Consider the following 13,304-nt stretch of genomic DNA (forward strand, 5'->3'; position numbering starts at 1 on the left):
GACGCAGGTGGGAGCAAGACATAGCTGGACGTCTGGGAGAGGGCCTTGCCCACGGGGGCCTAGTGGCTGCAAATAAATGAGGCCGCAGGAGGGGACTACGGTGCCGGAAGAGGCCAAGCCACCCTGGGGACACCACCAGGCCACGAGCAAGCCAAAAGCATCACTTGAAGGCTACAGCAGACCCTCCGGTGGCAGTAGGGCCAACAGTGACCAGGGGACCAAAGACGTCATCTGGGAGAGCTGAGGGACCGTGGGCATGTGCCCAGGACCCTGAGTCTGCGACGGGGCCGCCGCTGAGCCCTGCTGCAGGGAGCTGCTTAAATGAGTAGATGTAACAAGATCTTAAAATGGTGAGCAGGCGTCAGCGTCAGCTTTCTCCTCACTAAACAGCAAGGTTCTCCGGAGGAAGGCCAGGTTCTTAGAGAGCAGCTCAGGAAGTTCAGTTTTCTCCCTCCTTTTAGCTACAGTCTGTTTCCTCAACGGGGTTTCTTTACACTCACCTGCCTTGGCAGGCAATGAGGCTGGCAAAGGTGGTCCCGAGAGCGAACACCAGGGAAAAGCAGAACAAGCGACAAGGACGGCGATGCAAACTGCGTCACGGCTGTTTGCACATCGCCAAGGGCGCATCTCGGCGCAGCGGGGGCTCAGCCCCCCGAAGCCTGGGCCGCCTCCCTCCCCTCTGAGGCCCAGCTCCGCCTCCGGACAGGCTGGGAGAGCTCCCTCCAGAGCGTCCCTCCGCAGTTCTTCAAAAGTTCCTCACAGGAGGCAGCCAGAGCGGAGGCTCATTCCCTCTGACTGGAGGCACAGCCATCACTGCAGGCAGCGTGGGGACCAGGGCGTGACAGGGAATCCACGCGAGGAACCACGCTGCCAGCCTGTGTCCTCCCCGCCCCCCAGGGGAACGAAGCCATGGCTGTGAACTTGGTTAGGACATGTGCTCTTTGCGCAGGACGAAATGGCCTGTGAACAGGAAGGGAAGCCCCAGAGCAAGGTAAACTGTGGCCCGTGTCCAAGGCCAGAAGGTGCCCAGGGCCACAGGACAGGGGCCCCCACCAGCCAGGCTCCAAAAGCGCGTGAGATGAGACCTTCCTCTTCCTGTACCCCTCCCGCCCAGGCAGTCCCCGCCCGTGCAGGTTAACCTCAGGCTGTTCGGGTTGCTTCCTCTGCTGCTTCCAGTGGCTTCTGGAGGCCATCGCTGGCCATTTGTTGACTGCTGAGCCCCTACATCCCAGGGCCTGGACCTCTCCTCTGTCCCAGGAACTGGGAGGCTCCTCCCCAACTTCATCCTGATCTCTGCCGAGAATATTCTCTCACCAGCTCCTTGCACAGCTGGTCCACGCTGGTCATTCAGGCCTCAGCTCAAACACTGTCTGCTCTGAGTAACCTTCCCAGACCTTCCCACCTGATCCTCCCTCCCCTCACTGTCTGCGAGAGCAGCTCCAGAAATTCAATTGCTACAGTTGCCTCACCTGCTACATACTTCCCTATGACATTTTCTTTACCTGCCACTCTCCAAAATTGCTATTTCTTTCTCCATTGGTTTATTTTCTGCCAACCTCACTGGAGTGTAAGCTCTTTGAAACCCAGGGGCCTTGTCTGTCTAGTTCGTGGATGGATTTGTGAGCCTGGAACAGCGCCAGCACATAGCAGGAGCGGAGAACATGCCTGATGGTCTCATGAGTGAAGAGATACAGAGCCTGGTGCAGGCAGGGAGCCACATGGACACTAAAGGCCACACATCTGGATTTTGATGTTGGCCCAAGTGGGCTGACATATCCCAGTGCAGAGATATAGGGACAAGGTTGAGAAAAAGTGTTCATCGAGCGACTTAAACATGGACCCATTCCCACTTCACACCTCCTGCGGTGTGGTCTGAAACTGTATTTTAAAAAAATAAATCCAGCAATTGTTATGGGAATAATACACTCATAAGGTTTGTTGATAGTGGAGGCGGCGGGGGTGTGTGCATTAAAAGCATTGACTATAAGTGTTTAAAAAATACACCGCAAAGTTTGTAAGGCGGTATTTGAAGTTCTTTGTTAAAACACTGGGCGCCTCAAAACTGCACCCCCCCCCGCATACCGTGGGAGAGGACTTAATGGAAAGGTCGGCCGCAGTGGTCCTGGGCCACACACATTCATCCCTGAGCCACCCCCAGCGTCTATCAGAGGGTGCATGGTATACACATCCAGAGAAATGATCGAGCGTCTTCGGCTGCCCCCGGACTTCCCTCTAAGCCCTCGAGGCTCGGTCCCCATCCAGGAGACTCCCTTGACAACTGCTGTCCTTCCCTTGTCCTGTCCAGCCCATCGGCTCGTCCTGCTGCTGCTACATTTGAACATGGCCTGACCTCTCAGCTCCTAGTCTTCCTCACTCTCACCTCTTTCCTGGACAGGTGCAACCACCTCCTCACTGGCATCTCTGTTTTTCATCTTAAACCCTTACATTCCATTCTTCACACAGCAGTCAAAGCGATCTTTTGAAAACATAAGCTGGGCGATGTTTTCCTGCAACTTGGAACCTCCAGAGCCTCCTGCACGTCTCCAGTCCCCCACCGGAGGGCATGCGACGCAGTGGTCTTCCTGCCAAAACTAGGTATGGTTGATCCAATCATGAGAAAACATCCGATAAACCCAAAAAGGAGGGACATTCTACAAAATAAGGGACCGAAACACTTTCGAAGTACCAAGGTTGTAAAAGGAAAAACAACGATGGAGGAAACATCACAACTAAGTGAAATGTGGGGTTCTCGGCCAGAAAACTAAAGGACAGTAGCCAGAAAACTGGCAAAATTTAAGTAAGGTCAACAGTAACGCTAAGCTCCTGGTTGTTATAATTAAACTACGATTTTGTAAGATGATTGCAGAGAAACTTGAGCGGAAGGTGCAGGAGACTTCGCTATTAGATTTTTCAACGCTTTTGCACATCTAAACTCAATTCCAATTAAAAGTTAAAAACATTTCCTTTTTTAAACTTCGTTTTATTGTATGTGTCGCCATTACCATTTAAATACGTCTCGAATAGCTATAATTTACACTCGCTTGTCCTTCGAACACAGCACGGGGGCTCGCCGCGCGAGCGAGTCCCACAAAGAAGCGGCGCGGGCAGGGAGATGGGGGGGCGTCTCACAGGTTTGCGCCCCTTTTCGCGTAATTACGGCGCGCGAGCGTCGGGCCGCGAGGGGGCAGCGCGGGACGGTGGCGCCTGCGCCGGGGGGCGGGCCGCGGCCGGGCCGGAAGTGCCGGCGGCCGCGAGCTCCGGGGCGGCCGCGCAGGCCGCGTAGAGCAGCGCGCGCCGCCCGGTGTGAAGTCCCCGGGTCCGAACGGCCGGCGCCATGTCGTCGGGAAGCCCCATCCAGATCCCCAGCCGCCTGCCGCTGCTGCTCACCCACGAGGGCGTGCTGCTGCCGGGCTCCACCATGCGCACCAGCGTGGACTCGGCCCGCAACCTGCAGCTGGTGCGGAGCCGCCTGCTCAAGGGCACGTCGCTGCAGAGCACAATCCTGGGCGTCATCCCCAACACGCCCGACCCGGCCAGCGACGCGCAGGACCTGCCGCCGCTGCACAGGTGGGCGCGCGGCCCTGCCCTGGCTCGGCGACCCCGGGGCGGCGCGGCGCGGCGCAGCTCCGCAGGGGGGAAGGGCGGCCTTCGCGGCCGGGTGCCGCCTCCTAATCTCTGAAGCCGGGGCGACAGGTGTCGGTCCGCGACCGCTCAGTGAGATATTTCCGGAGGCAGTGCAGCGCCACGGTGAACTGTCACTGCGAACCGTGTGATCGGCGTCCCGTGTCCTCGCACCGCCCCCAACCCAGGTCTTAACTTTCCAGGCCGCTCCTTTTCCCCACCTCCCTTCCCTTCCTCCCTGTCCCTTTGGACCTCTTGACTGAGACACTTGCTACCCCGCACATCTGTCCAATTTTTTCTGTCTCATCTTAAACCGCATCGGCCCTGCCGTTAACTTGCGGGCGACTGTCTTCCACACTCCCTGCCCGCCTCTCCTGTCTTCCCCTCTTCGTTTTCCTTCCGAAAAGGGCCTTTCCTGCCCCCAGGTCCCCTTGGCTCCTCTTCTGGCACTTGCTTCTCATCTCTGCTCCTTGTCGCTTAGCATTTCTCCGGCCCGGTGCTTCCCGAGAGAGCCCCCTACCCCTTGGCCCTAGTTGTGTGACTAAGAGTGGGAGACTTAACCTGTGCCTGTATTTTTCTTCGTCTGGTCTGTGCTTGCTAACGTCTGTCTCTTGGGTGTGCTGTGAAGATGAAGCGGAATAATGTGTGTCGTCTGCTCTGCAGTGCCTGGTAGGCAGTTGCACTGTGCAAGCTGCGACCACTAGGCACACCTGGCCGGGGCGAACTCGTGCAAATTGGGATCTGCAGTAGCCAGGTGTTCCGGTTTGCTGAGGACAGTCCTGGCTTTCTCACCGAAAGAGTCCTGCGTCCCAGACAAACCCCTCACCCTAAGTGTGCAGGACACTAGATTTTGAAAACTTAGTATGAAAAACGTTGATTACTAGAGGACTGCATTTTCTGTAGATTACGTACTGGAATGGTACTGTTTTGGCTCGTGGCACTGAAATCAGACTTAAGCATTTGGCCTGTTTCTTTTTCCTTTGTCATGTGAGCACTAGAACGGCCTGTGTGGCCTGCGTTGTGTTTCTGTTGGGCCACGCGCTGGTCCGGGGCTGGCGGGCAGCACAGGCCGGGGTGGCCTTCAAATGCGCGCCCGGCCCCCGCCTCCTGTCCTTCTCCCTCTTGAGAGGTTTCCGGGTGAGAGCCCCTTGTTACCTACAGTTGTCCTTGCTTACAATTACGGCCTCCTGACTCAGTGGATTTTGGGAGGGTTAAGAAAGCCTTATTTTTATCCAGAACCTCATGACTCTATACGTGTTTCAAAAAAGCGAGTCCATAGCTTTCTTCAAATTCTCAGAGGAGACTGGCACCTCTCCCCGCCCCTCCTAAAGCAAAACTGAACAAAATAAACCCCGAAAGACCCAGCAGCCCATTGTTTGTCTGCATTGCGAAAGCCTTGCTTTTCTCAACATTTTGGCTCCCGTGCCACCGGCTTTGGTGATTGCTGGAGTGAAATGGGACACTTTCCAAGGTGCAGCAAACCCTGATAAACTGTCCCGGAGGCGGGCGTTCCTGCCCCGCTCCCCAAGGCCCGGTTCACTTCTCCCACAACGTCCGCTTTCTGTGCCCGGGCACTGGGGCGCCTGTTGAGGCAGAGTGACCGTGATTCGATATCTTGTTTTCTCCCTGTCTTGCCCATATGCACGGTGATTACCCGCGGGCTCAGTGCAAACTTCAGGAGCAGAGTATGTTAGGTTGGAGTGACCGTTAGTTGGTATTATTCTGGCCAGATTTTGGAGGGTTTTTAGATTTCTTTTATGTTAAGTCCCTGTGAAAAGAAAAATAACTGAATGCTAAACTCTCCTGCTGGAAGCATTCGCTAAGATTCAAATGGCGCGAAACCCCCATCCTTGCTGTTCATGTTGCTGCCTTTGTTTTACATGAATAGCGATGTTAAAATTTAATCATTTAAATTAGGAAACACACATTGTAAGAATTCATAGCATTCCAGCATTATAGGGACTCACCAGACCACTTTTCCTGAAAATACCGTTTGCTGCCTGAAAGGTCTCTGTGGAAAGATCACATAGCATTGTTCAGTGTTGGCTTCCAACGTCTTTGTCTCTAATAGGATCTTAGAACACTCTTTACTTGAAAAAATAAAAAACTTCACTAGCACAAACACGGAGTTACCCATAACATTATTCTGTTTCTCTACACCATCGTTCCTGCACGAGTTACCTGCCCTTCCAGATGGCGGCCTCCAGGGGGCGGCCGGGGGCACTCTCTGCTCCCTCCTGTTCCTTCCCATCGCCCAGGTGAGGGAGTCTTCAAGGAACAGGAGAAGTTGGTTTATCCCCTGGGCGCCTTGCCACGCAGAGGAGCAGGGCCGGATGTTGACTTCCAGCACCAGCCCCTCTGCGGCTGCGGACGCAGGCGTCTGCCGCCTGGTGGGGTGCACGCGTGCCTGAGCGCGGCCTCCTCCGAGAAGGGGCTGTGGGTCACCCCCGAGGACTGGACGTGGGACCTGGGGCCCGTGCCACCGCAAGTCACCCTGCTTAACCGGGCTGTATTTTTAGTGGCTCCAGAGGGACCCATTGTTTTCTCAGTGAAAATGCATAATACTTTTTCACACGGCCTTTGCACGGGCCTTTCCCATGGGCCCTTCCACCCTCGCAGTCGTTGGGGCGCAGGCCGGTCTCTCCGCCCGTCTGCACTTGGCGGCGCCTTCACCTCTGAGGCGCGGGCTGTGTTTCCTTGGCATTGTCTCACAAACCCTGGATGCGTTGTACGTAGCAGGCGTACGGTTTATGACTTGGATCAGCGGTCTGTCTGTGTATGACTCCTGTTTCCCTGTTAGCGTTCTTAGGCATTCAAGAAATATTACCAAATAATCGCAGGACTTCAAATTTTCATCTTTTATGTTAACAAATGGGATTAGCCCTATTGAGATTTTCCTAAAGTTGTGTTTACCTGGAAGGAGATCCTGGTTAGGACTTCAAAAGATTCTCCAGACCTGGGGAGAGGACAGCGGTGGAGGCGCAGATGCTCGGGGTTGCGCTGCCCAGAGAGAGAGCTGTACTTATTTGCTGCATCAGCTTGGCTGGGCTTTGAAACCAAAATGTTGCTTTTCAGTCCTGGCTAACAAAGGACTCCCTATTTAGGAAGGTAACTGACTTGATATAAAGTGTACTATGTCTCCAAGTTGGAAGGAAAGTGGGTTAACTGAATACTTTGTCTACTTAATACCTACTCTGCTGTGTAGGCCCTGCCTATTCTGTACTGTGCTGTGCACACCGTGCGGGCGGGGCCGCCCCCCTTCCGGGGGTCTCGGCACCGTTTGCCGGCAGCCTGTGTCATTTCTCTGTGTCTGTCACAGTCATTCTCGCAGCATCTCAGACCTTGTCATTATCTTTACACTTGTTTTGGGATTTTGTGACCCATGATCTCTGATGTTGCTGCAGGAGCTGTTTTGGGGTGCCGTGAGCGGCACCCATGTAAGGCGGGGATGTGGCTGTCGGCCGCTCTTGAAGGGAGGGCACCGCCGGGCTCCTTGCTGGCTTAGTTCGGGAAGCTGCCACCGCTGCCCGGCCGCTGCCGCTGCCGCTGCCCGCACCAGAGATCATCGCTCCCCGAGGGCTCAGGAGGCGGCCAGCGTGCGTCAGCAATGCATATTTTCTCTTTTTCTCCTTTTTTGAGCTGCCCTTCGACACTCTGGGTGAGCCCTCCCCCCGCCCCTCCCCCCAGGCCTCCGGTTAGTTGCACCCTCTCTTCCTGCAGGACTCCCATGGAAGCTGTGTCTTTCACAGTTCTTCTCCCCGCCCCAACCCCTCTTTTTAAAAAATGTTCGTAGACTTGTTTTCTCAAAAGACTTACTGGCCCCTACATCCCTCTTCCCTAAGTCCGCCAGTCGGGAGGGTCACTGGGAACGGGGGGCGCGTGGGGAGCGGGGGCGCGGGCAGGCCTGTCCTGCCCCTGCTCTGGGGCTGGCGTCGCCGCCCTCAGCCAGGCCTGCGGAGCGCCCCGGTGCCCAGGGGACCTCAGAAAGGGCTCCCGGTGAGAACAGAGCTGGCGCTCGGAGGGAGACAAAGCCCCGTGGGATGGGAACGTCCACGAGGGCAAGCTAATATCTCATCAGGCCCTCGAGTCTGTTAGGGAAAAAACTAGAAAGCAGGGCAGGATTTTCTAATTCGCATGTACACACCGTCTTTTAGGACAGAATGCGGCTGCACGCCTCTCGGACGGCAGCGGGTGCGAACACCGTGCTTGTGGGCCCGGGCGACCGAAGCCCTGTGCGGCGCCCCTGGGGTACTCCCGGTATTGCAGGGTCCGCATCCGCACCCGCAGCGTCTCCGAGGGGTGCCTGCGTCACACCAGGGCCCAGCAGACAGCGGAATGGTCTAAATAATGTGGACACAAGCGTGGTCTTTTCTCAGCGCCTTTCCCCCAGATGCCTATCACCAGGTGTCGTTCCTGGCCCTCCGTTACTGCATGGACCATGGTTTCTTTAAAGGGGGGATGTTCGAATCAGCTGTGAGGACCAGTGAGTGCGCTGTCAAAGCCCTGCAGAGCTTGTCCTCTGAGGAGGAGGGCGCCTGCGCATCTCCCTTTCGCGGCCGGCGGAAGCACCGTGTTTGCTTCGCACGAACACTCACTTCAGCCTCTCCTGCCATCGGTGATGCAGCCCACATAAATCAGCTCATTTCCCCATCTGGAGGTTTGGCTTTACCTCACCTCTGTCCCTGGTGTCTATTCTGCAAACCCCGCGGCCAGGGAGCCGCTGTCCTGCCCGTGGCTGTTCCCTGTGGACAGAGTCGTGACCTGTCCGGCGCTGCCCCACCGTTCAGCAACACCGCCTGCAGTGACTGCAGGTCACAGCAGGTCCCTGGCTTCTAGCTGCCGCTGACATGCTCGCGCAGCCTGAGCTGGTTTCCGGGAGACAGGGGAGACCACCCCCGTAGCAGCCACGGCACAGATAACTGTAATAGGTCATTGCCCCGCCATTTCCAGTGTTTAAAGCCGGTAGCTTTTTTTCTCTCCACCAAATTATCTTCCTGCTTTTCTTGGTTTAAGCGGTTGTTTAAATCAGTTTTGATCACCTGTGCATGTGACAGGACTAGAAAAGCGGTGGGGAAGGATGTGCAGCCCAAGGTGACGCACAGGCTGCGGAAGGGAGTTAGGAGGCGGCGGGCCCGCACGCCGCCTGCGCAGGAGGGAGAGCTGCGCCAGAGCTGCGCCAGGGCCGCGCCGCCTGCACCGGCATGTGCCGCGCTCCATGGGAGGGGCGAGTGCCACGTCCTCGCGTTCCCGCTCTCCAGGGCGTTGGGAGCTCTGGTCCCTTTCGATCTTTTCTGAAATTACAGCCTCTCTTCTGGCTGAAGAGAATATACCGTTTCAGCTTGGGATCTGGGAGTGTCTTCTGAACATCGATCGTCCTATTTTGTATCGCTTTGGATGGGACATCCTTTCTGTGAATTAAGCTTGTATGTTACTTGGTCAGCATTGTATGTTTTGTAAGGAGCTAAAACTTAAGTATAATACACCTTTTTCAACTAGTATCGGGCGAGGGGACGGCCACGTTGGAAGGGCACTGGGCCTGCACCTTCTGGGACCCCTCGCTCCGTGGCCGTGTGGGCCTCGCTGCTTTGCCAGCTCAGGGAGACCCTCGGCATTCAGGAGCGCATTGGTTCATTCCCAGATGGGACGCCACTTCGTGTTAGGGGCTCTGTGGAAGTTTCACAGGGTGCGTAAAAGTCCTCGCTGGTAGCAAAGCTGGCGTTGGAATAGAAATTTCTTAGATTGGTTTCTGTCGTGCTGTTGATGCTTAAATCTATTTAAAACGGTAATATTTGTTCTGATGTAAGATTGCTTCATGCCTCCTTGGGAGAATTAAGCTTGTAATTGTCAACTACTTGTTTGTTTTTATGTTTAAATAATCCAAACGGGTAGAAGTTCCTCCCCGATTCCTGAGTGCGACGACGGCCCTGCCCCCAGCTGATGGCTGCGACCAGACAGACCGAGCCTCGGGCGCGGAGTTACACAGAGCAGCCCGTCCTCTGGGGCTGAGGGGAGCTGTCAGAAGAGGCAGCCGCTTCGGAGGCGAGCGTCTGCCTTCACACATCAGTAACATGGGCGCCCGGTGTGTGTTTCAGGATCGGGACGGCCGCCCTGGCCGTGCAGGTGGTGGGCAGCAACTGGCCGAAGCCTCACTACACGTTGCTCATCACGGGCCTGTGCCGCTTCCAGATCGTGCAGGTGCTGAAGGAGAAGCCGTACCCGGTCGCTGAGGTGGAGCAGCTGGACCGGCTGGAAGAGTTTCCCAACGCCCGCGCGGCGCGGGAGGAGCTCGGGGAGCTGTCCGAGCAGTTTTACAAGTATGCAGTGCAGGTGAGTTGGCTTTAGTTTCTCCCTTCAATTTCTTCGGCTCCTTTGCTGCCCTGAGAGAGGGTGAGTTTGTGGGACGGTGACGTCTTTAGGGCAGCCTACATTTAAATGGTTATAATGATATATTAGTTTCAATTCGCTTCTCTCCAGGATTACACCTAAGTCATTCTGGGATATATCAGCCAACCCTTTCCAAAATTTCTCCAGAAAGTATTTCTAGGATTTTCCTTACAACTTCCAGTGTCTCCAAACCAGATAGTTATTAAAAATAAATAACTTTAAAAATTAAAATAGCGCTGTCCATCACTAGACTATCTAGGCACCAACTTACATTTCGTTATCTTGGTTCAGATGTCAAGGTAGTTGCTGTTGTCACTCTGCGCAGCAGTGATGGTGGAAGGTGGAGCACGTGGCAGGCGGGTCAGGGGTTGGTGTCAAACGTGCTCCCACTGTCACTGACGTGGAAAAGGGACGTGTGGCAGACGGCTCGCTCAGTGGCAGGGAGGCTTCTGCCCAGAAGGGGCTGCCACTTCCCCTCGTGTTTATCGGTCAGGAGGCGGCTCACAGCCACGTGCGTATTCAGAGCAGGTGAGAAAGCCGTCCTGCTATGTGCCCCAAAGAAGGCAGGGGGGCCTTTGCCAGCAGCCCCAGTGACGACCACAGTGACCGACAGCTGCCTTGAGCTGAACACCCGTCCCTCCAAGACGCTTCTTGGGAGTTTTTCCCCCAAATCATTCACAGTCCGTGCTCAGGTCCTCACGAATCCAAACGCCCTACTAAAAAGCGGCGTTTCAGCCATCAACCGGTTAACACAATAGCATCCACCAGGTTCAGTTTCCAGAACTTGGTAATCATGCGGTGATTGTGTAAGAGAACGTTCTGTTCTTAAGAACAAGGGTCACGGGGTCTGCCGTTCACTCTGAAACGTTCCGCAGGCACAGCTTGGGCGTGTGGGAGTGTGCGGAAAGCAAGCCGCTGCGGCAGGGTGTTAATAAGTGGCGAACTTAGGGGAAGGACATAGAGTTTATTGTACCATTGCCACTTTTCAATACAGTTTAATTTTTTTATAAATAAAATTTAAAAGAAAATCACACAGATTTCTAAAGCTGTTGGTAAACATGAGTGCCCTCCGCTTTCCTTGAGCCATTTTGGGCCTTCATTCTGACGGACGTTCCAAAAGCCCCTCTCTCTTCCTCGGAGGCCTGTGCAGCCTCTGCCCTGTGACAACCGGCGCCCTTTCAAAAACACACACGCGCGCGTGTGCGCGCTGAGCCCAGACACGCCGCCTGGACGGCAGTCTGATTTTTGCAATTCAGAAATAACCCCAGACCTCTTTCCTCCCACTTGTAGTTGGTGGAAATGCTGGACATGTCCGTCCCCGCAGTGGCGAAGCTGAGACGCCTCTTGGACAGCCTGCCGCGGGAAGCGCTCCCGGACATCCTGACCTCCATCATCCGCACGAGCAACAAGGAGAAGCTGCAGGTACTGCGCCCGCCTTGAAGGCCGGCCTGCGTCGCCCTCTGTGTTTGGGTCTCGGTAGTAAGTCAGCTTGGACCTCAGGTGGCAGGTACTGGAGACTCAACAGAAGTAGTCACGCTGACTTGAAAAGTGAGGGCTTTGATTCCCGTGATCAGTGCTAGTGGTTTGTCACTTTATGGAAGAAGTTAAAGCAGAGAATAGTAACAAAGGTAGGCGTTTATTTTAAATATATAAGTCAGCTGTGTCTCACTATTTTTTAAGCACGTGGAGGCATGATCGTCCCACTGTATATGCTGTTTCTTACACAAACCACCATGAGGATTCACGGTCTGTAATTGTCTGTTTCTATTTCTTTGAAGTGAAATGAGTTTTAAAGACACTTGAAAAACAATACAAGTACAAAAGCTTAGATTTGCATTTTCCCCCAAACCATAAAAGTTCTCTTGCAAACTTATTTTCATGGTGTTCTTTAGTGGTGTGCTTTTTTGAATCTTCCTAGAACATTTACATGAGTTTTCATGGAAACCGCCCTCCTTACCTTTGTCAGTTTATTTAACACTTGAACCAGCCATTGCAACGGCAAGCGCAGCTAATGCAAACAGGCCGGGGCTGCCCGGGAACCCGGTCCAACCAGCCGGAGCTGGGAGGCGCGGGGCGTGCAGTCGGGGGAAGCCAGGCGGAGGGCGTGGCTCACACCGCCTGGTGGGGGGAGGCGGTTAAAATGCTGCTCATCTTTCGTGTGTGTAAAACTCTGAGATTTTGAACCTAGAATGTGTATAGACCTAATACCTAGACCCATTCTAGGCTACAAGAGAATAATTCTCAGAAAGAGTCGACATAAAATGCGTGTTTTGTTCTTGTCCTTGGAAGAGTGCAGTGGCTTCATTTTTAGATGAAACCTCAAGATACTCCTATCTCGTTCGCGTAGGTTCCTGCTATTCATGTCGAACACCCTTGCTGACTTACTTGAGTGAATTCAGTCGTGCCAGCTGCAGAGCCACTGTGACCGCTGACAGCTTGGCCGGCGCCCGGGCGAAGGGCTCGGGCTTGCTCTGGCCGCGCGTGTTTCTGAGCGAGCGAGCCTGCTAACGGCCGTGCGCGTCCTTAGATTTTAGATGCTGTGAGTCTGGAGGAACGGTTCAAGATGACCATACCGCTGCTCGTGCGACAAATCGAAGGCCTGAAGTTGCTGCAGAAAACCAGGAAACACAAGCAGGACGAGGATAAGCGGGCAAGTGCTCCTCACACCCCACGCCTTCAGGCTCCCAGTGGCCTTCGTGTGATGCCGGGTTTAGTGTTTTTGAAGAAAAAAAAAAGGGGGGGAGAATAAAGAAACAAACAGAGAAGAAACGTTCATTGTCTCCTACCACTGAAGCTACTGATAAAATTTTCAATTTTAGTATATTTCCCTCTAGTCCTTTTTCATGCCTGAATCTTTTTTCCCCCCTGGGCGTGTAAACACTTTCTCATTCTCTGGTTTTGTTTTGGTGATCATCAAAAAAGAACGACTTACTCAGCCATTTTCCTTTTTGCCAGACATGGTGTGTTTCCAGTGTTTTCTATAGTTGAAAGATTAGCCAATATCTACTGTGAGTGTCTGAGTATAGCTTTGTTACAGGAGGTGATGTTAAGGAAAGACTACAGGTCCTGTGGGTGGAGTTAAGGCCCGGAAGCCATGCCTGACGGGGTGGGCATGGGGAGGGGAGCTGGCAGGTGCTGCGGAGGCCAAGCGGTGGCCAAGAGGCACGTTAGCGTCAGCGCTCACACGGTGGAAGGGAGGCCTCCCTCCCTGGCGGGACCGGTGGAGAAGCAGGCAGCGGCCCAGCAGGTGGATGGGAAGGGGCGCACCCCATACCCCGGTGTGTGCCCCCCGACCCTGT

General features: G+C 54.5%; 1 protein-coding gene across 1 annotated transcript in view; it reads left to right on the forward strand.

Moving 5' to 3' along the window:
* The first annotated feature begins 3,229 nt into the window (after positions 1-3,229).
* LONP2 (lon peptidase 2, peroxisomal) overlaps positions 3,230-13,304 on the forward strand; it is a 52,148-nt gene continuing 42,073 nt past the window's right edge. The window contains exons 1-4 of the mRNA XM_054570308.1: positions 3,230-3,567; positions 9,714-9,948; positions 11,296-11,427; positions 12,533-12,655. Of these exons, the coding sequence (XP_054426283.1) occupies positions 3,335-3,567; positions 9,714-9,948; positions 11,296-11,427; positions 12,533-12,655 (723 nt within the window). The 5' untranslated portion in view covers positions 3,230-3,334. The remainder of the gene's footprint in view (positions 3,568-9,713; positions 9,949-11,295; positions 11,428-12,532; positions 12,656-13,304) is intronic.

The sequence above is a fragment of the Pteronotus mesoamericanus genome, unplaced genomic scaffold, assembly GCF_021234165.1.
Source record: "Pteronotus mesoamericanus isolate MK-2021 breed Mesoamerican mustached bat unplaced genomic scaffold, CSHL_Meso_final contig_202, whole genome shotgun sequence".
In the NCBI taxonomy this organism is placed as follows: Eukaryota; Metazoa; Chordata; class Mammalia; order Chiroptera; family Mormoopidae; genus Pteronotus; species Pteronotus mesoamericanus.